We start from the raw sequence: 25,407 nt of genomic DNA, 5'->3' as shown, positions 1-25,407 counted from the left end.
CTCCAGTGGTTTTCAGGATAGCATGTGCTGACAAGTAGTCACAGGTCTGTCTTTGTCTGCCTGTCTGTCTATGCAGATATCTATCTTGTCTATCTCAGTGTCCCAGTAAAAGCAGTGAGGGGTAACTTTGCCCCATTTCAGAGACAGGGAATTGAATTTCAGAGGGCTTGATCATGCGAGACAATTGAGCCCATTAGCCGTGATCCTGCCGTGTCCTTAAACACATACTTAATTAAGTCCCTTTGATGGGATCCCTTTGTTATTAGATTATTTAAATGCAATACATTTATTCTCATTTAAAGTTAATCTAAAAGCAATGTAATCCAGATGCAGCCTATTTTAACCAAGGTTGTCTCGCTTAAATACAGCAGCCAATTCATGAGGTTGGGTTAAGCAGTTTTAGCTGATTGCAGAGTAACCATTAGAATGATTAGGATATATATGAACGTGTGATGTTTGTGTGTGTGTATTTTAATATAATATGATGGAAACCCACACATTGAGCTTTTCGGGTTTCAAGAAAGCCACCTGTTTGATTTGCTTGGTTCATGTTGTTCAGAGAAGTAGGCAAGGGAGACAGAAAGAAGCAAAAGCAACTCTGAAGAGGATTGACGTCTTCTTACTATACAGCCTAAAGCTGCAAACCTGACTATAAATGCTTAGAAGTCACTAGTGTTGAACTCGATGACTCTTGCTTCTGAGTCAGGTTGGGGCTATATCATGACATTTTGATTATAGTCCTTGCATTTTGTAGTAACTTGGGACCTGTGTTCGAAATTAGCCAGGTGCTAGGCACATTTTGCACCTGGCTTTCAACCATTTGCAACCAAGTGAAGATGCCAAGGAGTGTGGTGGAGTCTCCTTCTTTGGAGGTCTTTAAGCAGAGGCTTGACAACCATATGTCAGGAGTGCTCTGATGGTGTTTCCTGCTTGGCAGTGGGTTGGACTCGATGGCCCTTGTGGTCTCTTCCAACTCTATGATTCTATGATTCTATGATTCTATGTCGGGGCATCAGCATGGTGCCTGACATCTCCACCGTTTTAGGATTGTTGGATCTGGACTGTTTCAGACACATATGCCACATCCTGTAGAATTCTGTCAGTTACATTTTATCTGCACAATCAGAATCAATTTCAGGAACCAAAAAGTTTTTCCTGTGCAGCCTGAGTAGGAGCAGGAGTCATCATTAAGAAAAAGAGGTTGGAATAGGCCAATAGATAGATGATATCTATCTATCTATCTATCATCTATCTATCTATCTATATATATATATGGACTGTCCCTGGATCAAATGACTTTTCTTCTTTTAAGTTCTCAAAGCTCTTAACCTAGGCTACCTCAACCTCTGCCCTCCAGATGTTTTGAGACTACAAGTCCCATCATCCTTTACCACTGGTCCTGCTAGCTAGGGATCATGGGATTTGTAGGCCAAAAACATCTGGAGGGCCGAGGTTGAGGAAGCCTGTCTTAAAGACCTAAGCTCAAGGTTGTCATCTGAACTAGCCAGATGCTTAGCTAGGAATTGACCACAGTCAGTCCATCATTTGAAAAATAAGTATTGAGATCTGTCTTACCTAAAGATGGCAACTATTCCATTTTGCATTTTGGCAACTGCAAGCTTGGTTTAAGGAGCTATTTGGGGTGCATCTTATATATCTGAGTTTCTAACGCTGCTTGGGACTTATTTTTCATAGCTGTTCTTGTGTATCTCCTTAGCCCTTGATAGTTCCCCAGATCATTCGAGCCCATGTATATATGCATATGTGCATGTCTGAACTTGTATTTGCAAATTTGCTTTACGCTCATCACCAAGAGCCCTTCCGGTTGTACCACTTATAGTGCTATAGCTGCTGGGGTGGGGTGGGGAGGGTTTTCCATATTTTTCTGCATGTTTCCACATTGCATCATTATCATCCCATCACTGAAGTGCCTTATCAGGGTCTGAACCAAGTGCTGTGGCCAGTGCAATGTCTCAGTGTGGATGGGCACAGCTTCCTCCATCCCCATCCCCATCTTATGCCTTTGTCTGGTCAACAGATCAGTAGATTCTGACAGATTATGCTCCTGTTTCAGCTCCAAGATCCTGTTCTAGCTCTGGGTTTGTGTACGGCCACCCATATCCTTGACCTAGTTCCAAGTCAAAGTTTGCTCGAGTGAAGGGACTGCTTGTGTACTCAGGCCCCAGAGCTGAGCAAAACATTAACAAACCTTTCATAAATATGCAGTGCAACTTTGAGGAGGAGGCATGTTATAGTTGTAGCAAAAATTGATTGCCTAGTGACGCCGCTTAGCATTAATTTGTATTTCTGTCCATTGAGTTCCCTTATGGCAGGCAGCAGCAATGGTCACTCTGTGATCAAGGAGTAACTGAGGCGTTGAGCTTCAATTTCTCCATTAATATGCCGTAGGGTAGGGACGCGGGTGGCGCTGTGGGTTAAAGCCTCAGCGCCTAGGGCTTGCTGATCAAAAGGTCGGCGGTTCGAATCCCCGCGGCGGGATGCACTCCCGTTGTTCGGTCCCAGCGCCTGCCAACCTAGCAGTTCAAAAGCACTCTCGGGTGCAAGTAGATAAATAGGGACCGCTTACTAGCGGGAAGGTAAACGGCGTTTCCGTGTGCGGCTCTGGCTCGCCAGAGCAGCGATGTCATGCTGGCCACGTGACCCAGAAGTGTCTTCGGACAGCGCTGGCCCCCGGCCTCTTGAGTGAGATGGGCGCACAACCCTAGAGTCTGTCAAGACTGGCCCGTACGGGCAGGGGTACCTTTACCTTTATGCCGTAGGGTAACTAAAACCCTTCTTTATCTGGGATAATATGTAATCTCTTTGGAAGCCACCTTACATTACAGATGTAATGAGTGAGTCACATGGAGGAGGAGCCTTTTTCTCAATCAACCCTGGTGTAAATCCATAGTAGCAATTGCCGTCTCAAGATAGCTCATTTGTATTGGCACTAGTAAGAGAATACAGCAGCCCTGAGCAGCCAGTAGGTGTACCAGCACTTGAAAGAAAGAAGGAATAATCAGTATTCTCAGCCGACTCTTCTGTGATCTGAGCAAGAGGACAAATGAAGAGCAATTTTTTAATGTTTCCTGAGGTTTTGCGAGTGTCTGAAAGGGGGATGGTATTTGGAGTACTTATAGGATTAAGACAGTGTTTCTATTAACTGCCGGCTTCTTGAGTGGAACTCCACGGTCGCATTTATGTGGCAGACCCGAGCGGGGAGTCAAATCCGTAATTCTCCAAATGGTGGAGCAGATGGGCCCAGGGCTCTTTGTGCTTGGGTCAACAGGCTACCAGCAGTGGTTCTCGAAGGCGACTCGGAATCATAGCAAGCTAATGAGCGACTGACTTTTGGGTCAGGGAGTGTGACAGACAGATGGGTAAACACGCTGTGTTTATCGATGACTCCCTCCTTCACACAGAGCTGGGAAGAACAAACTCTTCAGTTGCCTGAATAGATGCTGCATGCAGCCTCACCAAGAATGCCAGCCAGCATTTCAGAGATCTGACTAGTAAAAACTAGTGATGTGTTGAAGGGATCTCCCGCATTTTTCTCCACCAGTTTAAAAACTGTGAAAGGGGAGAAGACAATTCGGAGACATTATCATGGGTGGGGCTGTTGCTGTCTTCAAGGGAGTTAAGAGGTACTTGTGAATGCTGTTCCTTTTTCATTACCACGAATGCTTCCCACCTCTGCACTCTTCTAGTTTTTCCTCCTATTCCCATCGTTCAAACATGCATCCATTTCGTTGGCATCATTTCTTTATTGTGTGCTTCATTTTCTCTTTGTCCATGGGGGACAGAAACATGCTTTGTGGGGTTGAGGTGGTGGTAAAACAATGCCATCAGATATGAATATTCTTAAAATGAATAAGACAGGAGTGCCTGGCGTGCTCTGGTCCATGGGGTCACGAAGAGTCGGACACGACTAAACGACTAAACAACAACAACAAAATGAAGAATATGGGCAATCATGCTGCGCTCTCCAACACTGTGCCTTTGGGCTCAAAACCATCTTATTTAGGTTTTTGCCTTGGTTTAGGGAAGTATTTTGGGAGGTGTCTGCTGCCTTTTTGACTAGGTATTACAGTGGTACCTCGGGTTACAGACGCTTCAAGTTACAGACGCTTCAGGTTACAGACTCCACTAGCCCAGAAATAGTACCGCAGGTTAAGAACTTTGCTTCAGGATGAGAACAGAAATCGTGCTCCGGCAGCAGGAGGCCCCATTAGCTAAAGTGGTACCTCAGGTTAAGAACAGTTTCAGGTTAAGAATGGACCTCCAGAACGAATTAAGTTCTTAACCTGGGGTACCACTGTATTTGGGGAGGGCATTAGGTTGTTTGCGTGGTTGTACTGGAAAAGTCAAGTACATGCCATTGAGTATTGCCTATTCCTGCCTTCCCTGACCTGATGTACGCCAGAAGTTTGGACTACATCTCCCATCAGCCCCAGCCATCATCGTCTATCCTCAGGGGGTGATGGGAGTTGTAGTCCAAAACATCTGGAGAGAACCAGCTTGCAGAAGGCAGGCTTCCACCAACAATAGCTCTGTCTCCTGGTTTTCAGACAGGGCTTCCCCGTCCTCTCTGGAGATGATAGGGACTGAACTTATGACTTCTTAAATGCAAGGCATCTGTTCTGCCACTGTACTAGAATCCTTCCTTTTCTGTGCATTGGAACTGTTTCCAGACACTACCTGTATGTTTTCAACTATATCTCCTGAATTATGACCGGATGAGATATTTTCCCTTGTTCAAATGTATATAGTGAAAGTTTGAGCAGCCATGTTGTTTGTCTGGGGGGAGGGGGAATTATAGAACCTGTCAGTGTTGGATTTACATATAACCTAAACAAGCTATAGCTTAGGGCCCCACCCTCTTGGGGGCCTCCCAAAAAATTTAAGGGGAAAAAACCTGGATGTACATTTTCAATTGTATTTCAGTTCAACAATTACTTGGATAAAATACATAGTTTGTTATGTGCAAATGGCTTTAGATACCTTTTAGGTTCATAAATTACCCTATAGCATATATTCAACACAAAAAACAGCGACAATTTGTTGTTGACAAAGGACAGCTGGACATATAAAGGGCTCCATTACCTCCAGTAGCTTAGGGCCTCATCAAACCTAAATCTGGCCCTGGAACCTGTAGATTAGTATATGCAGTGAACCTCCGCAGAATGTATGTGACATACATTTTATGCCGAATAAAACTACCCTAAAACATGTTCTGTACAAGCAACTGGCTATTGAACTGCTTGTTTAGGATTCGCGAGCCTAGTGAAATGCAAGCAAACGTTGCCTTGCCATTCATCATCCATCACTCAGTGCATCGCCATTTTGGAGCCTGGGTTTCTTTTTTCCTGTGGCCTCCTTCCTTTGCAGTTAGCAGAGCAGTGAAACAGTTTAACTGGTGCTCAGTGCCAGTGACCCGTTAGAGGAGAGATTGCTCTGAACAGCCCAGAGAAGCTTCACCTACCCTGAGGCAGACCTTCTGTTCTGGGGGAAGCACTGCCAAATATTTGGTTTAGATAAATGAACCTGCAGATGCCTCTTTTGTGGTTGCCATGCTTGGTGGGGTAGGTGAGGAGTAATGTGTATTTTGTATCGTGCTGATAAATCCTTAGCACATAGCCTGCCTCATCAGTTTAACTTTAATAGGAGAGACACGCTAGGTGCTGCCGAGAGAGGAACCCCCAGGGATAATGCAACAAGCTAAAGGAAACTGAAGGTGCTTCCTTTTAGAGGGAAGGAAAAAAGGAAGGAGAGGCTGCTTGCTTTTGTGGCCATCTTGCTCCTTGTGCCACTGTTGTTATATTTAATTGATATTGCACCACCAGTGCACATGTTTTACAACACTGATGGGAAACGTGTGGTTGTCTGGGTGTTTTTGAACACCAGCTCCCATCATCCCCAGCCTGCATTGCCTTTTGTCATGGATAACGGGAGTTGTAGTCAAGTAACATATTGGAGGGCCTTGGGTGGGAGAAAATGTCACTGTCTCGCTTTCTTTGCATCAGGCTGCTGTTAAGAGAGTAGGAGCAGGAGCAATAAACCTGCTGTCAAGACATTCTTCCACCTGTGTTTTATTTTCGATCCACCCTGCCATTTGTGTCTGTATCTTGAGGGTCTCCCCCCCCCCCTTACAAATCAGCCTTTTATTGGGGAGCGCTGCTGTCACTCAGATACTGCAAATTGCCTTTGATGCAAAAATATCCCTGTGGCTAATTAGAAGTAGCCAATTTAGTACTTCCATTCTCCTTTTGTTGGAAAGAAACCTGCAGACATTGCTAATTGAAAGTGCATGGGCAGGAGCCAAGTGCAGTCTCCCCCTGCCATACAAGAGGATGTATGAGTATTTTCATTAGACAATAACTCAAGAATAATTTGTCCTTTTTTTCTTTTTCTCCTTTATAGCTGACATATTTTTTGGAAAATATTTACTTGGAGGATCCCAGCAATTTGGTTTTCAACTACAAAACACTCTTGATTCCCCTTTTTGATAGTTAATTGTTTCACCCATGCGTTTTTTTAAAACTATTAAGATACTTTGGAACATTATCATTTTCAACAACACTGCCATGATTGTGCAAGGTAAAATATACCAGATAGAATTCAACAGGATGTGTTGCTTGTGTGTGAAAACAGTCGAGATTCAAGGATCCCAAGGCATGCACCTCCAGATGGTGGAGACATCAGGGGCCATCTTGGTGCCCGGCCATCTTCACTTGGTTGCAAGTGGCCGATAAAAGGTAAAGGTAAAGGGACCCCTGACCATTAGGTCCAGTCGTGGCCGACTCCGGGTTGCGGCACTCATCTCGCTTTACTGGCCAAGGGAGCCGGCGTACAGCTTCTGGGTCATGTGGCCAGCATGACTAAGCCGCTTCTGGCGAACCAGAGCAGCGCACGGAAACACCGTTTACCTTCCTGCCAGAGCGGTACCTATTTATCTACTTGCACTTTGTGCTTTCGAACTGCTAGGTTAGCAGGAGCAGGGACCAAGCAATGGGAGCTCATCCCATCGTGGGGATTTGAACCTCCAACCTTCTGATCAGCAGGCCTTAGGCTCTGTGGTTTAACCCACAGCGCCACCCACGTCTAGCCAGGTGCAAAATGTGCCTGACAAATTTTGCACTGTGCTTACAAGCACTTCGCTTCCTCACAAAGGACACCTACCTGTTCACAAAGGCTCTCATATTGACATGCAGATAAGGTTACCAGCTTTGTTTCTTTTCCTTTCTTTTTGCAGTACTCCTTAGCACATGACTCTTTCCTCAACAGTTCACTTCCCTTTACTGGTGGTGGGGACTTCACTTGCTACATTTATCTTTGTCAACCAGCTGCTAAAGGTACAGGAGCCCCACGTTCCTCTTGGTCAGCCAGCTATTAAAAGTACAGTGGTACCTCGGGTTACATACGCTTCAGGTTACAGACTCTGCTAACCCAGAAATTGTACCTCAAGTTAAGAATTTTGCATCAGGATGAGAACAGAAATCGCGCGGTGGCAGCTGAAGGCCCCATTAGCTAAAGTGGTATCTCAGGTTAAGAACAGTTTCAGGTTAAGAATGGACCTCCAGAACGAATTAAGTTCTTAACCTGAGGTAAGGGGGGGAGGCATAGCAAACTTAGCTCCTTTCGAAATTCAGCTTGTAGTGCCTTGAACTGTTTTACTCTGGTCTTTCAGAGGTTCCTGAAGTTAAGATCAGATAATATTTGCAGTGGCTCAGTTCTGTTTCCCCCCAGGAACACCAACCACTGTGTTGCTAGGCATAGTCAGCCCTACTCTCAGAATAGTAACACTAGACTGTCTTAGTTTGGTGAGGTGCTCCAGCTCTCTAAATAAGGGAATTCAGGTTGATAATGCAACAGCAGCGAATTCATTAGCATGAGCTAGCTCCCATCTTGCCTAATTTACCCTGCATATGCCTCCTGAAAGCCCTTGAAGCAGAGAGCAAGGGGTGGAGGTTACTGCCAACACTCTCCTGGGAAAAGAGGCAGAGATGTGGAATTTGTACGACGTTGTGAATGGAAAATTAACTACAAAGGCAGTTAAGGAAGGAGAACCACGAAGCAAACTTCTTGCTCTGAAAAGCTTTTATTTCCTCCGGGAATAAGAGTAGGAGGAGGGATGGTGGTTACAAAGTCAAAGAGCAAAACAACAACAAAAGCATCTTCTAATAAGCAGAGATGTGCTGGAGGTTACTGCCCACATGGAGAATTTATGTGAAGCTGTGGGCCAGAATTAAGCATTAAGACTCACACTCATAATAGTTTAAGGTTGACATGTGCCCTACTTACAAAAGTCAGCCCTTTGTCTGAAGCCATTCCCTGCCCAAGTCCAATCTAGAGCCATAAATGCACCATAGATATAGAGGTAAAGTAAAAAAAAGGTAAAGGACCCCTGGACAGAAGGTCAGTGGTTTGAATTCCCACGATGGGGTGAGCTCCCGTTGTTCTGTCCCAGCTCCTGCCAACCTAGCAGTTTGAAAGCACGCCAGCGCAAGTAGATAAATAGGTACCACTGTGACAGGAAGGTAAACGGCGTTTCCGTGCTCTCTGGTTTCCATCACTGTGTCCCATTGCTCCAGAAGCAGTTTAGGCATGCTGGCCACATGACCCGGAAAGATGTCTGTGGACAAAAACCAGCTCCCTCGACCTGAAAGCGAGATGAGCACCACAACCACAACCTTTGGCTGGACTTAACAGTCCAGGGGTCCTTTACCTTATTCAAAGGCAGGTTCATTTGTGCCTATCTGAAACCCTTGGTGCTTCTACGTCTATTTTCTGACCCGTTCATAATGCGCATAAATCTTTTGACAACAGTCAGTGACCAGTCTCCAGCCTTTTAAGTGATCCAGGTTTTTCTTTTTCGTCAGCCTTGAACAACTCTGGACGCTCTGGCCTCGAGGGCTGTGGTAAGAAATGGCTTTGGGGAACAACACACAGCGAAGTTACTCCATCATCCCATGCTTCATCTTCGTCGAGGTGAGTGCAGCTTTGGGACTTCTGGGTCTGGTGGGATGATAAATGTTAATGTCATCGTGCTGCGTTAGACCTGGAGAGAAAATGCATTACATTTGTTGATGGGACTGTGATCCCGAACACATTGACTTGTATGGATAGCTCAGTTGGTTAGAGCACAGTGCTGATAATGCCAAGGTTGCAGGTTCGATCCTCGTATGGGACAGCTGCATATTCCTGCATTGCAGTGGGTTGGACTAGGTGATCCTCAGGGTCTCTTCCAGCTCCTATGACCTATTATCTATGCATAGAGTCAGCCTGCAGGAGTGTATTGATTTGCTGGTTTTGACAGGGCTTAAGATGACTAGGCCTATGAAAATATGATCCTACTGTTTCCATTTTCGTGGCAGGTCAAATTTATATTTTGAGTTACAAACCCTCGTGCATACGATTTTTTTAAAAAAATACAATTGGTTCAAACTTGATTTTATCTCTTTGTCTGAAACTACCTAAACAGAGGAGGTTACGTGGTATAGAAGGTGGAGATTATTATAGAGGGTTAGACAGAGTGCTTTGATTGTCTGCAAGAGGAGATAATGATGATGATGATGATGATAAATTTTATTTGTATCCTGCCCTCCCTGGCCAAGGCTGGGCTCAGAGTGGCTAATATCATAAAAAACAACACAATATGCATAAAAACAGACATTAATTAATTAAAATACATCTTAAAATTAATTAATTCAGACAAAATTAATTCAGAGATGCATCTGATTCCGTGTCTGTGCTGAAGAGCAACGCAAATAATAATAATAATAATAATAATAATAATAATAATAATAATAATAATCCTCCACATGGAAAACCAGCATGTCAGGGAGAAAGAACCTTCTTAACTTTGCCTTTTGCCTGACACATTATTTTTGTGTGTGTGGATAACTTCCTTTCATGCAGAAACATTTGACGGTGCCATCCCCCTTGTTCCAAATCCAAAGTGATACAGTCTAGGAATGAATTTGTTTCTTTATCTGCTGTTTGTGTGAACTGTGCCTCAGTCTCCAAGGAAACCCTGAGGGTGTTTTTCCTTCCTTTCACAAATCTAGGCAACAGGCAAGGGAATAAATCAATCTATCATTCCTTCACCCAATCAATATTTTTGTAGGGAGCAAAAGAGATACACCATGTCTCTGAAGTAAGATCTTTTAATTTATAGCCAGCCACAACTATCTCTGAAGACTTCTTTCTCTTTTTTGGCCCTCTAATGTGTGAATGATGAGTCTGTCTGAAAGTGCAGGTGAGAGAGCTATAAATTGGCCTTTCTGTAGTCAAGGCTGACAAGAACATAAAAATAAATCAAGGAACAGCATTTGGGGGAAATGTGAGCATGGTTTGCTGTTCCAAATATCCTTCTGCTCGCTACAAATAAAGCCAGCATTCACAGTTGATTTAAGGAGCAGAATGAGAGTGTGTGGCTTCTTTAAGCAAGTATGTACACGCACATACACATACACACAGAGATGTCTATTAGTAGTCTTGTTTACAGATTCTCTTAAAAGCACATTTCTACAATTTTGTTAAAGTTACATCCATGGTAACACCAGAAGCCACCTTACACAAGGTCAATGTGCTTCCAAACTGTTACTGCTTTATAAGAGGGATTGTGCAGTTAAATTGTGCTAAATTGCTCTGTGTCTCTAGCACATTAAATCCATTTTTAAAAAAATATTTGGAGTTTTTGTGGTTTAGAAGTGATGGAGAATGAACTGAAAGGTATGGGGTGAGCAAATGGTTAGCAGAAAGGCATGTAAAGCACTCTACAAGTGAATCAGGATAAACGGTTATGGTCATATAGCTATCCTGCAAACAAATCAGCACAAATCCTCAGTAAAGACCAGATATAACCTCACATCCATAAGGTTTCTGCAAGCTCAATGAACTGGTTGTCTGGAGGAACCTTTAGAACAGTGATGCAGTACTGTTCACATACACATGATTGCCAGCAACTCTCGAGGGTTTTGGGGAGGGGTCTTTAACCCTACTTAGGGACACCATGGTTTGAACCTGGGACCTTTTCACATGCAAAGCCTGCACTGTACCACTGAGCTACTGTCAGTATTTCCCTGGTGCTCTCTGCAAGGTTGTTGTTAATAAGCAGCAGGGGGTTGATCTAAGAAAAGAGAAGTTAGCTGCCCACCACATGATAGAAATGTATACTGGAAGTCTGACCATAAAGATGAGCTCTTGTTGAGAGCCAGCCCCAACTTCCCTTCCCTGTTTTCAGCTAATTTTGCCATTTTTGTTTGCACTTTGGCACCTTCTTCTGGGCAACTTTCCATTCGGAGCTTGGGGGGCTTTAAGCATGACATTAGGTGAGAGGATTGGGCATGAGGATTGGATTGGTCTGCCTACTGCTGCTGTGTCAAGGCTTCAGCGAATCCTATCTCTCTCATGGTGGGATGCCAAGAAGCAGAAAAACCAAAAGAGATCTTACCAAGTAGCTTATTCAGTATTCACAGAGAGAGACAAAGGAATGCAGTCTCTCGTAGATAATGGTGTTGCTCCAAGTAAAGTCCCACCCACCTCCTTAGCCCCTCCTATTCTACGTCACTCCTTTGCCAGCTGATCTGTGCTTTCTGCTTCTGTACTTTCTGTTCTACCACTCTCAAGGTACGCCTGGTTGCGTGTTGAGGTCCCCAAGCCACCCCTAATAAATTCACACTTCACACCGTAATTTTGTTTAAGGTTTTTGGCATAATTTTGGCCACAACTTTATTAAAGTACAAAATGTGAGTGGTTGCTTAGGCATTGGTTGTGACTATCTGTCCCCGCCCAGGGACAGAACTGACATCCGCAAGCCTTTGAAGTCAGTAAGGGAAAACATTTTATGGGGAGTAGATGGAGCTGGGTACCAGACCCTCACCTCTCCCCCAATGCTCCCAGGGGCTCTTGCATGGCCCTAGCCCCCTTGATAGGGGTGCGGACAAAAGCATGTTGAGCCCCTGGATTCCTTTAATGGAATACCCTTGCAGCAGCAGCATTGGAGGGGCAGGCACAGCCAATCCCTACCCCTCCACCAACCAATTTTCTAAAACCAGTGCCTAACCTGCAACCTTACAAGTTGTGACGATTTGCTGCGCAGTAGGCAAAAACCAAATGACACCAGCCAATCAGCCAAATGGACAAAATTCCTACCAGGCCCCTGCTCCAAAAGCAGATGACCCCATGACAGGCATAGCAAGGTCAAATGCAAAAAACGCCCTAAAATTAGGGAGGGTGGGCAGGTGATCCGATGCACGCAGCGAAAAGAGGAAGCTCAACGCTGCAAGTGGCAGGGAATATATAACCTAAGGCTGTCAATCAATAATTGGCAACATCAAACTCTCCCCAGAAACCAGAGGAGCCCAATCACAACGGTGGCCATCCAAACTAACTCGCCCAGCAGCAGAGGGGTGTCTGGTTAACCCCACCACAACCTGTGCTCTCCATGAAGGAGAACACGCTTTCTGGGAGAAGGGGGGGCAGGAAAGCTTTCAAGAGACAGTGACCCTGTTATTTGTCTCTCCCCTGGTGCTTCTTTTTCCTGCTGTTTCCCCAATATTTCCCAGCTTCTCCTCTCTGCAGCCTCCCCTCTCACCTTCTGCAAACCACTGTTCTAAATCTATACTGTCCTCCTCTTCTTGGGAAGGTACAGAAAGGAGGGGCAGTTCCCACCATTCCTCTTCAGTCCAGCCCCTGACATGCTGTCATGATCACCTACTGCGTGTTGCCTTTTCCTTATTGCTGTCTAAGAGTGATAGGATGTACAGGGCATTCTCTCTCTCTCCCACATAAAAGGCCAAACAAACTTACCCTCTCCTCTGCACCTACCCATGCTGTCAGGGAACTGCCATCAGAGCTGGAGGCAGAGAGAAGGCTCCAGAGGGATGCCGGAGAGGGTCCCAGTAGGGAGAGAGGCAGCTCATCCGCTGGGGAAGGAAATCAGCGCAACACCAGTGGAGAAGGGGGGCAGATGGGGGAATCAGAGAGGTGGCTGCAGGACTCCTCGCCAGAGACCAGCGGAGAGGGGACGGGTACTCCACTGCCCACACCCTCCCTGCGCAGAAGACTTCCGCGCAGGGAGAGTAGGAGAAGACTGGGCATCAAACAGCTTTTATGCTGGAAGAGGTTCAAGAAACGCCCACTGACGGATTCTACCAGTGACTGAGGCAGCCACGAAACTTGAGGCTGTCCAGACAGAAAGGGTTCAACCAGGTAACCTAGCCAGGAGTGGCGGCAACTTACGCACGAGCAACCCCTAGAACCATTACACATGCCCATACCAGTAAGCGGTTCAGGAGGAAGAGGTGGGCAGAATCACAGAAGTGCTTGTTGACCCCTGGGACAGGATTACATAAATTGGGCTCCAATCTGAAAATGAAGCTAGTCTTGCTGAAACAAATATGCAGCCGCATGACAATACACCTGATTAAAATATGACAGTATTACTAAGAGTAAATAATAATAATAATAATAATAATAATGCCTTTCTGTCTCAGTAATATGACAAGTTTTACATCCCAAGATCATTCGCATCTACTTTCAGTTCCTGGGTTACATATTATTACATATTCTGACCTGCAGCTATGTGCTGTAAGAACTTGTGATGTACTACTGGCTTTAACAAATTCCTTTTTACGTCTGGATTGTGAACTTTTCAGTAATAGAGAGGATGCCTGAGACATATAATCTATAACAGCAGAAAGGTTAAATCAATGTTTCGGTCCTTAATTGGAAGAGCTGCTTCCTATTTAAACTGGACAAGAAGGTGAAGCAGAGGCTCATTAAAATAGTTCCCAAGCATTTATCAAACCAGTATCTAAGGAACTCAGAAAATGAAGATTTTTTAAGACACTGCGATCAAAGAATTATATTCAGCTGAAAATTGCCTTGTGGGATCATACCGAAGGTTCATTTATGCCACAGTCTTCTTTCCAACACTGACCAGACAGGGATCTCAGAAAAGTTCATGGCATCTGTCAGTCAGAGGAATACTGCCGGTCCTGGCTAATAACCACTGTGAAACATAATGTCTGTGTCCATACATGATGTTTAAAGCAGTGGTGAAGAATCGATGATCCTCCAGAAGATGCTGGACTCCAATTCCCATGAGCCTCAGCCAGTGGTCAGGGAAGATGGGAGTTGTGGTACAGCAACATCTGGAGGGCCACAAGTTCCCCATTCCTGAATTAAACCATGCTTTAGCGATACTTGCACAACGCATGCCTCTTCCCACACAATTGTGAGAAGGACTTCTGCAGCCTTTAGTTTCACATTCACATCATTCTTGCTTGCTTTTACATGTGACCCAGAGATTGTGGTTTAAAACGAACTTGACAGTTTCAGGGCAAGCCAGCTTTAAACTATGGTCTATGAAGCTGGCTTGCTTAACTAACCAGCCAGTTTAGCTACCAGCTCTGTATCCCTTGTGGCTACTATTTATAGTTGGATAATGTTTATGGTAACACTCGCAGATCAGCCTTTTATTTAAGTGCTAGCCTGGTAACCATACGGTGACCAGGAATGGAATGCAGGCTAGTGATTGGGCTGGTAGAGGAGGAATAGAGTACTATGTTCTCCTCTGTCCATAGTATAGAAACCATCAGAAAAGTACAGCTGTCTGTCACCTCTCTGCCAGTCCTAGACTAGTAAAGCATTTCATGGGCTAGTAACTCTTATGACCTTATTTAGATGGCTGCCATAGAAAGGCCCGCCATCATTTTTAAAAAGCTATCACTGTACTTTGCAGCAATAACAGCAGTTATGCATTTCATGAAAAAGTACTGCCTTTTATTTCTTGGGAACTTAATTCAATTTTGTCACACAAAATTTTATAAATCTCTTATCATAAATCTCCCCTCCACACCACTATTTCCCCCATAAACTAACCACCTCCCAATTTCTTAAGCCTTTCGTTGTGGGTATGATGCAAACTTTTGATTAATTTATTTTCCTTTTTTCTGTATTACTTTCAACTTTATGATTCTAAATACATCTTTGATTTATAAACATCTATAGATAGATATCTCACCCTCAACAATTTTGAAAAGCTAGCTGAAGCCTTGCTGATTCTTCCCTCACCGAGACTTGTTCTTCTGTATGCTTCATAAATAGTATTTTCCTTTTGTTTACCTCGTACAGCCATTAGTTTGACGGGTCTGGATTTTTTACATTTGTTTAATGTATTATATCAGTTCTCTTCCAGTAGTCTTCATGTAAGAGGTGGACCTGACTGATAAGCATTTATTTGTTTATTTGTGTACTGCTTTTTGGCCCAAAGGCCTCCAAAGCAGCAAATGGCATATTAAAACAAAATATACAGTAAAGTATAATTAAATGCAGTCAGTCAATCGAAACAATATAAAATATGTTTGTTAGTTGAAGAATAATGTCACATTTTGGTTCTTTAAGAGCTTTTGTGCGGAATGGTTAATTGTTCATTTTCATGCTTCCGTTTGTCTGGAGACATTATAACTTTGGCATCTATACTTGACACAGTTCTTTGCTTATACAGTGGTACCTTGGATGTCAAATGGAATCCGATCCAGAAGTCCATTTGACTTCCGAAAATGTTGAAAAACCAAGGCGTGGCTTCCGATTGGCTGCAGGAGCTTCCTGCACTCAATCGGAAGCCGTGGAAGACGTCGGACGTTCGGCTTCCAGAAAATGTTTGCAAACCGGAACACTCACTTCTGGGTTTGCAGTGTTTGGGTGCCAAAACGGACGAGTACCAAGGCGTTTGACAACCAAGGTACGACTGTACCACAATGGTTCACACCCAATATCATCAACTCCAAAAGCCAATGAAATTTTAAATGAATCCATACCCATTTCCAGGTGGAATCCTTTGCAATGGCTTACCAGTTGAGTGCACATAACCTGAAGGAGTTCTGAAATTATTCAGTCATCTTTAGTAGATTCAATTTTACCATAGGAGTGTTCCAGCATCAGTGTACTAGAAATGAGTCTCTATGACGAGACAAATCGCCAAGGCATGTGATTTGTGATGGTACTAATGGGATGTACATATCTTATCATTCTTTCCTCCGATGATGGAAGAAATTAGAAGGCGAGGGGTGGAGAAGACTGCCAAGGCTTAAAAGTTAAGCCATGCTGCAACTCTGCAGTTCAGAATACCTTACCTCATCAGATTGGCTCCTTTTTGAGATAGAGATATTGCCTGGAGAAGAGTATCGCAAGCTGGAAGGAAACCGTTCTTGACAACTCAATTTATAACACACTCGAGAGAAACTAGGAGATTTTGAAGGATAATTAAAACCAGAGTGACATACTGGGAAATGCATCAAAGTATGATGGTGTTGTCAAGCAAAGTGTCTGAAGCAAGCAGTTGCGCAGAATGTGCTGGATTTGAATTGGTCCTTCTGGGATGTTTACCACGCTTCTTCATCAGAGGAAACCTGTCTTAAATGGCTTGGGTTTGTTTTTATTTGGACAGATTGGGTCATCATCAATGTCTGCTCCTTAAATGTCTTCTCAATCAACAGAGCTTCCCTTGGGTAAAGACATTCCCTGGAATGTTCTGCCATAGCATGAAATGAACAGCCTCCACTGTACATAAAGCCCATTCAAAAGGAAAACTATATACTGGGGAAAGCTTATAGTTTAGCTTTCTCACTCACATGCTAGCAGTCAGGTGTATGTAGATCTGTTATTTTGGCCATTGGAGTTTGTGGGGAAAGTTGCTGAAATTTTTTTTTCTCTCCCTTCCATGACCATCCTTAATTCACGAATCAGCGAAGAAAATGCATTTGAAAATTGTAAGATGGTCCCTCGGGTTACATACGCTTCAGGTTACATACACTTCAGGTTACAGACTCTGCTAACCCAGAAATAGTACTTCGGTTAAGAACTTTGCTTCAGGATGAGAACAGAAATTGTGCAGCGGTGGCGTGGCGGCAGCGGGAGGCCCCGTTAGCTAAAGTGGTACCTCAGGTGTCAGGGAACTGCCAGCAGGTCAAAGGGGAGAGATAGAAGGGCAGTTGTGTTACAGGGAGCTTCCGAAAATCTTGCGAAGCAGTTCCTCTTCCAGCGAGGAGGAAAGCCCCACTTTCAGCGGAGAAGAGGTGCAATGACCAGAGGATGCTAGGAAGAGCCTTAAGACTGAGCCTGAGCAAGCTGGAGAGGCAGGGAGCATGCCCTTGGCATCGCCCATGCTGCGCAGTAGTCTGAGATGCACGGAGGGGCGGAAAAGGCTGGGGGTGACGAGACTTTTATGTTGGGGGTTGTACAAAAATAGACCACTCCCAGATTCTGCTAGCGATTGAGCCAGGCATGAACTTATGGCGCTCTTCACTGTAAATAGTTTGCACCAAAATAAAGCCTGTAAAAGACAGGTCGGAGTCTTGCCTGGTTACTCACGAGCAACCACAACAGCACCTGACATCAGGTTAAGAACAGTTTCAGGTTAAGAACGGACCTCCAGAATGAATTAAGTTCTTAACCCAAGGTACCACTCTATAGGTAAAGCCATGGGCTGATTCACTTGCTTTTGTCATTCCACCAGTTTTTAATGGCAATGTTTCACCATAAGCTGTGTGCGGATTGCAGGGCAGAGGGGAGGTTGTGAAGCCAAAGCAAACTAGCCCCATTTGTTTTAATGACAGAGTTTCAAGGAGGCGGCTGCCAGAGAAGAATATTTGGCCACAGGGCTCAAACTGGCGTGCACAGCAAAGGAACTCAGGCTTAAGCAGTGTGACCTGATTTCAGAGCCAAATGGAAAGGACAATTGCGAAGTTCATTGAATCGCAGCTGTAAAGTAGGGTAGACTGCATCATTAAAGCATGCAAAATGCCTTAGATGGTAAAAAACCTTAAATACTGTTGTCAAGTGGCCATACTCAACTACAAAGGGGTGGGTGGGTTGGGACCTTGCCACGCAATCCTTCTTGGGATTTTGGAGTGCAAGTGTGCAACAAAAAGTTGCAATGTATCTGCAGCTCTGATCTCATCTGGTTGTTTTCTAGCTTCATTTAAAACCATAAAGAAAGCCCTGCTAGATCAGACAGTGGCTCCATCTCCTCCAGCATTTTGCCTCCAATTTCAGCCAGCCAAATGTACCGGGAGGGATGTGGGTGGTGCTGTGGTCTAAACCACAGAGTCTAGGACTTGCCGATCAGAAGGTCGGCGGTTCGAATCCCCGTGACGGGGTGAGTTCCCGTTGCTCGGTCCCTGCTCCTGCCAACCTAGCAGTTCAAAAGCACGTCAAAGTGTAAGTAGATAAATAGGTACCGCTCATGCGGAAAAATAACTGGCGTTTCCATGCACTGCTCTGGTTTCGCCAGAAGCGGCTTAGTCATGCTGGCCACATGACCCGGAAGCTGTCTGTGGACAAACGCCGGCTCCCTCAGCCTATAGTTCGAGATGAGTGCCGCCACCCCAGATTCATCCACAACTGGACCTGTCAGGGGTCCCTTTACCTTTATCTTTAAATGTACCAGGAAAGCCCACAACGAGTGCATAAATGCAACAACCCGCTCCTATTGTTTATCTCCCAGCAATTGACGATGTTTAATCACCTTTTTAAACCATCAAAGCATTTACAGATCTTACAGCAGTGAATTCCACGAGCTTATCCTGTGTTGAACCATGTTGTTTGTTGAACCATGTTCTTTTGTCTTTCGCTGTGGGACTCTTTATGTTCTGATGTTATGAAAGAAAGAGCGAGAAAGAGGTTTTCTTCCCTCCAAAAAATCTGTATCCGTGTTCCCCATCTTTTTTGTCAAATGAGAAGCCCTAAACAAGGCTCCCATCATCCCTGACCGCTGGTCCTGTTAGCTAGGGATGATGGGAGTTGTAGTCCCAAAACATCTGAAGGGCTGAGTTTGCCTATGTCTGCCCTAAACCTTTCAACTCAGGGTCGCAGAACCTGTTGCCTTCAATATATTAACTCCCATCATTGTTGACCACTGGTCGTGCTGGCTGGAGCTGATGAGAACCCAACAACACAAGGGAGGGACAGAGCTTAGTTACCGCTCCCGCTGTAGCCGTTCCTTGTACCAGTTTCTTAATCCCCTGCCAGTTTCCAAACCTCTGAGATGGAACGACCAAAGTTGTACCCAGAATCCCAAATGCCATTATCCCTGCAAAAAAACACACCCAACATTATTTTGTGCTGGGTTTTTCACATTTAAGCAATATAACAGAACAGTTCTTTGAGGTCAGTGTGGGGGGGGTGTTCTCTTTTTCTTTTCTTTGAGGCTCATGAAAGTATGGTTTTAATTTAGAGTTTTAAATAAAAATACCTTGCGGAGACATTGCATGTAGACCTCCTTGCAAAAATATATAGCTTTAATTTTGAGAAGCTAGGCAGAGAAATATTTCTCCTTCCCAGAATGTTGCTGCTGTGAATATGTGATAAATTGATTCTCATTTAAGGGGAAAGCTTTACAGAGAAATGCTGCCGTTGAGTTTTTTCTATACTTCATATTTTGCCATCTTAAGGCGTGTCTAAAAGGATTTGCTGGTGAATTCTGTGTAAAACAGAACCCGGGCAATAATGTAAGGTTCCATCTACATTGCTGCTTTATATCTGCTGCAAATTCATTTAGGAAGTGCTCCATTCTTTTTAGTGCCACGACAGTGGTTTGTGCTGTGTTTTCTCAATATCTGGAACAAGTGTGTATGAAACAAAGTGAACAAGACAGCACAGGGGTGAAATGAACATGATAGCAAGAATGAAACCCATGATGCAGTTCGACTGTGAGTGAATGTCCACCCAGAAGATGCACAGTCTATAGCAGGGGTAGCTAAGGCCCACGGCCTGGATTATTTATTTTTTTTAATGAGATTGAAAAAAGGCGTGTTCTTTGTAATTTTGAAAAATATACGGTTAACCACAGGAAAGGTACTCTCTGATGTTAATTTTTAATTTAACTTGCTAGACTGAAGTTTCTGACAGATACTTTTCTGAGTCCTTGGGGTCAAACGAAAGTAATTTAAAACAACTATTGTTGAGACATTTCATTCCGAATCTGCTAGACAGAGCCAGATGATGGCCCTGGTTGATGACAGGTGGGTGTCCTGCCCCCCCGAACATAAATCCCGGCTATGTGCATGTCATTCCCTGTTCTGAATAAGGAAACTGTTTCCATTGTGGCCGCTTATCCTCAGCTTAGTTTGCTTATTGTTTTTCTCAGTTTTGCTTCTGCCTTACTCCCATCGCCCCTGATTTGACAGGAGATAGTCTTAACTATTTACAGTGGTACGTCGGGTTAAGAACTTAATTCGTTCTGGAGGTCCGTTCTTAACCTGAAACTGTTCTTAACCTGAAGCACCACTTTAGCTAATGGGGCCTCCCACTGCTGCCGCACGATTTCTGTTCTCATCCTGAAGCAAAGTTCTTAACCCGAGGTACTATTTCTGGGTTAGTGGAGTCTGTAACCTGTGGTACCACTGTACTATATCTGAGTGGCTTTGGGCTTTACAAAGGATTGGCATCAGAGAAAAGTGCCTGTGATCTATGATTCCTCTTTTCATGTTCCCTATGTAGCATGTAAATTGAGAACCCACACACCCAGCTACATGAAAGGAAAAACATGCCTCAAACACTCTTCCTGGTTTTACAGTGTCTAAAGACACCTCTGGCTCTCCATGCCATTTGCTGCCATTGTGTTTCATTCTTATTCACATGGAGGAACCTATTCATTTCGCTTTTAGTTCCCACCTCTTTAAATTCCTCTCCTTTTGTAATATCTGTTCAGGCATTTCTCCTGCCCGTGCCAATCATGTCTCTGTTGTTGTTTTGTGTAAACCGGGGCTCATTCTTCGTTTTGTTCCAGTTCATCAAATAAATCATAAAACTGGATTATTTGCTTGACAAATAAACATCTAACTGTGTGTGTGTGTGTGTGTGTGTGTGTGTGTGTGTTACTGAGCCAGGTAGCTCTAACGTTACCTGACAAAAAAGAAACTCCTTCATTTTGGAGAATAATAATTGAAGAAGGCATTTGTTACATAACAGGCTGAAGCGATCGGAACTCCGCATCTGAAATCATCAGTGTCTTGTAAGCGAGGACTGTGTCTTCCCAAAAGCTAGCACTAAATTAATAGCAGTTTTGTGTAAGGATGCTTGCATACAATCATAGATATGTGGAAGAGATCTGAATATAGACTGCAACTTTTTTCCTGGAGGTCTGTTTTGAGATTTGCCACTGGCCCACTGGCCCTTTCTTACCTCTCCAAATGCCAATTAAAAAGTCTATGGCCTATTAAAGCTGTGGGTGGGGTGAGAGACTGTTATTATGATTATTTTATTATTACGCTGGCTGTTTTGATGCTTTTTATTGTTTTTATTATTGATGCTCCGTAAAATGTGTTCTTAATGTTGAACAGTGCCCTGGGATCTTTTGATAAAGGGTGGCATATAAATCAAATTAATAAGAATTATAATCATCATCTTCATGAGCCACTGCTATTATGGCATAAGCTTTCATGAACCACACTCTGCCTCACCCCATACCTTGCCCATCCATACCTTAAAATGTTGCTTCTGTACCAATGGAGGATCATATAGGCATGATCCCAGTCTGATTATCTCTGTCTTGGTGGTATAAATGGTGAAATATGATATTGGCCTTCTCACAGCACTAAAAGAAAAATCCACAACTCCCAGTCTTTAGATCAATCAACCGAGAACCTGATACACAAATGTGTTCTGTTTAAATAAATGAAATTTTCCTATCATTTAACACTGGGGGAAAATTAATGGAAGGTTTAGGGCCTTCCAGCATATGACTTGATTAATCACAAAAGAAGTTGCTGATTTTCCTTTTATTTGTTTTTGATTTACATTAGCCTTTGCCGATGCTGCATTTTTAATAGAATCATATTAAAGACAGATGTAATTGTATCCTGGAAATGGAATGTAGCATTTGCTAGTCTCTAGCTAATTTATGAATCCAATTACAATGGAGTGGAATAATCTTTCAAATAGATTGGATAAAGGATTACACTTTTATTATCCTAGTGATATAACTCACTTGGACTCTGCGCCATTTAACATTAGAAGTGCAAAGAGGTTATACTTCGTGATCTGAACATGAAGAAAAATATAAATCCTCTTAAGATTAACTATGCAGTTCTGAGACCCATGCAGTATATACGGCCTCAGTCCAGTATACTTGAAGGAGCGTCTCCACCCCCATTGTTCTGCCCGGACACTGAGGTCCAGTGCTGAGGGCCTTCTGGTGGTTTCCTCGCTGCGAGAAGTGAGGTTACAGGGAACTAGGCAGAGGGCCTTCTCAGTAGTGGCACCCGCCCTGTGGAACACCCTCCCACCAGATGTCAAAGAGAAAAACAACTACCAGACTTTTAGAAGACATCTAAAGGCAGCCCTGTTTAGGGAAGCTTTAAATGTTTAATAGACTATTGTATTTTAATATTCTGTTGAAAGCCACCCAGAGTGGCTGGGGAAACCCAGCCAGATGGGCAGGGTATAAATAATAAAGTATTATTTTTATTTTTATATTCTCTTAAAGTTACCTTGGACCAAATTCTGGGATAAAGGGAATTAACATTTTCCCGATACCATTGTTTCATCGATTCATATTAACGTCACCACTAAAAGTCAGCTGTTGCAGGGAGATCATAGAATAGAATCATAGAATCATAGAGTTGGAAGAGACCACAAGGGCCATCGAGTCCAACCCCCTGTCAAGCAGGAAACACCATCAGAGCACTCCTGACATATGGTTGTCAAGCCTCTGCTTAAAGACCTCCAAAGAAGGAGACTCCACCACACTCCTTGGCAGCAAATTCCACTGTTGAACAGCTCTTACTGTCAGGAAGTTCTTCCTAATGTTTAGGTGGAATCTTCTTTCTTGTAGTTTGGATCCATTGTTCCGTGTCCACTTCTCTGGAGCAGCAGAAAACAACCTTTCTCCCTCCTACAACCTTTCTCCCTCCTATGTATGCCAGTATCTCAGTGGCAATTCTTCTGATACAGGGGCACCCATAGAATCATAGAACTGTAGAGTTGGGTGGGGCTTCAAGAGTTATCTAGTCCAACTCCCTGCAATGCAGGAATCTCACAATTGCCACCACTCAAGAAGCACAAGGCCTCTCCCCCCATTCCGTTAGTATTGCCAACACCACCAATATCCCCCTCTACTCCGCCCCCCCATAGAGACCACCCTCCACTGCCAACCCCACCCCAATACACTGGGAGCCAGTGTGGTGTAGTGGTTAAGAGCAGTAGTCTCGTAATCTGGTGAACTGGGTTCGCTTCCCCGCTCCTCCATATGCAGCTGCTGGGTGACCTTGGGCTAGTCACACTTCTCTGAAGTCTCTCAGCCCCACTCACCTCACAGAGTGTTTGTTGTGGGGGAGGAAAGGAAAGGAGATTGTTAGCTGCTTTGAGACTTCTTAAAGGTAAAAGGTAAAGGTACCCCTGCCCATATGGGCCAGTCTTGACAGACTCTAGGGTTGTGCGCCCATCTCACTCAAAGAGGCCGGGGGCCAGCGCTGTCCGGAGACACTTCCGGGTCATGTGGCCAGCGTGACATCGCTGCTCTGGCGAGCCAGAGCCGCACACAGAAACGCCGTTTACCTTCCCGCTAGTAAGCGGTCCCTATTTATCTACTTGCACCCGGGAGTGCTTTCGAACTGCTAGGTTGGCAGGTGCTGGGACCGAACGACGGGAGCGCACCCTGCCGCGGGGATTCGAATCACCGACCTTTCGATCAGCAAGCCCTAGGCGCTGAGGCTTTTACCCACAGCGCCACCCGCATCCCATTTGAGACTCCTTAGGGTAGTGATAAAGCAGGATATCAAATCCAAACTCCTCTTCTTCTTCTTCTTCAATATCAACCCAGATGACACTTATTCATCCTCTCCACTCCCCCCTCCCCAGTCACTCCAACAACCCACACTCTCAGCCCCATGCTCCAAGGACTCTACCCATAGCACAAAAAGAACCACACAAACAAAAATAGCCACACACACCCCCGCCAACCTCTCTGTCTCCTCCCTCACCACACAAAAGCAACAAACAAAACCAGCAGGTAAAAGAAAAGGAAAACAAAGAAACCCATACCAACTAAAACAATACCCCTGCTCCAAAAAAATGCGGGAGAAAGAGGATATTGCCTGCAACATTGAAAGCTTTTTTGCAACATTTTTTGAAAGGGTTTGCAAGTGAAATCATAACTAAGCTGCAGTGAAAAACAATGATTAAGGCAGTCTTACCCTCGGTAGATAATGAAGTAGGAAAATGGAACCATTGGTCATTTAAAAAGGCAGATTAAATATTCTCACAGATATAGAGTAGGGGAGGGATCCAACATCTTGGAATACGAAAAACAGTTCTTCCCGCTCCCTAAGTTATCCAGCTAATTTCTTTTCACAGCGGGAAACAAAGAGGGGAGGGGGAAATGAGAGCTACTGTTGTGAAAATATAAAAGAACTCAGCAGTTGTGGGGGAATATGAAAGCACCTTTTGTGGCAATTGATAATATCATTAAAGTCTTTTACAAGAGGAGGAGAAGCAAAGCAATCATATAGCAAAAAGGATTTCAAGGAGCAGATTTCTTTCCTTTCTTTCTCACCCTACTGAAGAGAACAGTTGTGCTTATAACTGGGTGGAAAATTACATTTCTCTTCATTTCTATTTAGTGCTGACAACACAACAATACTAAGGTCATAGAAAAGTAGGATGGCCACATGCTCTATATTACGGAGGCCAGTCCTCTTATTTGCAGGGCAGTCTGGTCCAAGGTCCAATTTTTTTTAAAAAAAAAAAAATTAAAAAAAAAAATTTACCCACAACGTGGGTGGCGCTGTGGGTAAAAGCCTCAGTGCCTAGGGCTTGCCGATCGAAAGGTCGGTGGTTCGAATACCCGCGGCAGGGTGCGCTCCCGTTGTTCGGTCCCAGCACCTGCCAACCTAGCAGTTCGAAAGCACCCCCGGGTGCAAGTAGATAAATAGGGACTGCTTACCAGCGGGAAGGTAAACGGCGTTTCCATGTACGGCTCTGGCTCGCCAGAGCAGCATCGTCACCCTGGCCACGTGACCCGGAAGTGTCTGCGGACAGCGCTGGCTCCCGGCCTCTTTGAGTGAGATGGGTGCACAACCCTAGAGTCTGTCAAGACTGGCCCATACGGGCAGGGGTACCTTTATATATCTGAATTTCTATCACAGGCTGCTGGTGTACTGTGAATGGGAGAAGGGAGTAGCTAAAATTTCCTGTTCTTTCTCAGGCACCAAAATGTCTTCCACCAACCTTGGCCAGCAGGACTGGCTTGCCATATTTTGAAGCAAAGTGGTCTAAATGGCGGGTTGCGAGTGCAGGAGGGCCCATACACACATTATGAAGTGAAATACCACACATTATTAAGCTTTTTAAAGTCCAGAGCCTAAAATTGATCAGACCATTGAATGAAGTGGTCTCCAA

General features: G+C 44.3%; 1 protein-coding gene across 4 annotated transcripts in view; it reads left to right on the top strand.

Annotated features, from left to right (window-relative positions):
- PLPPR1 (phospholipid phosphatase related 1) overlaps positions 1-25,407 on the top strand; it is a 152,918-nt gene that overhangs the window by 95,802 nt on the left and 31,709 nt on the right. For all 4 annotated transcript variants that reach the window (XR_014506327.1, XM_083420542.1, XM_083420540.1 and 1 more), the window contains exon 2: positions 8,880-8,988. Coding sequence is in view for 3 of the 4 variants with exons in the window: in XM_083420542.1 (XP_083276668.1) it covers positions 8,926-8,988 (63 nt within the window). In the remaining variant the exon portion in view is untranslated. The remainder of the gene's footprint in view (positions 1-8,879; positions 8,989-25,407) is intronic.

The sequence above is a fragment of the Podarcis tiliguerta genome, assembly GCF_965153285.1.
Source record: "Podarcis tiliguerta genome assembly, chromosome: 17".
In the NCBI taxonomy this organism is placed as follows: Eukaryota; Metazoa; Chordata; class Lepidosauria; order Squamata; family Lacertidae; genus Podarcis; species Podarcis tiliguerta.
This window is presented reverse-complemented; position numbering and strand designations above follow the sequence as displayed.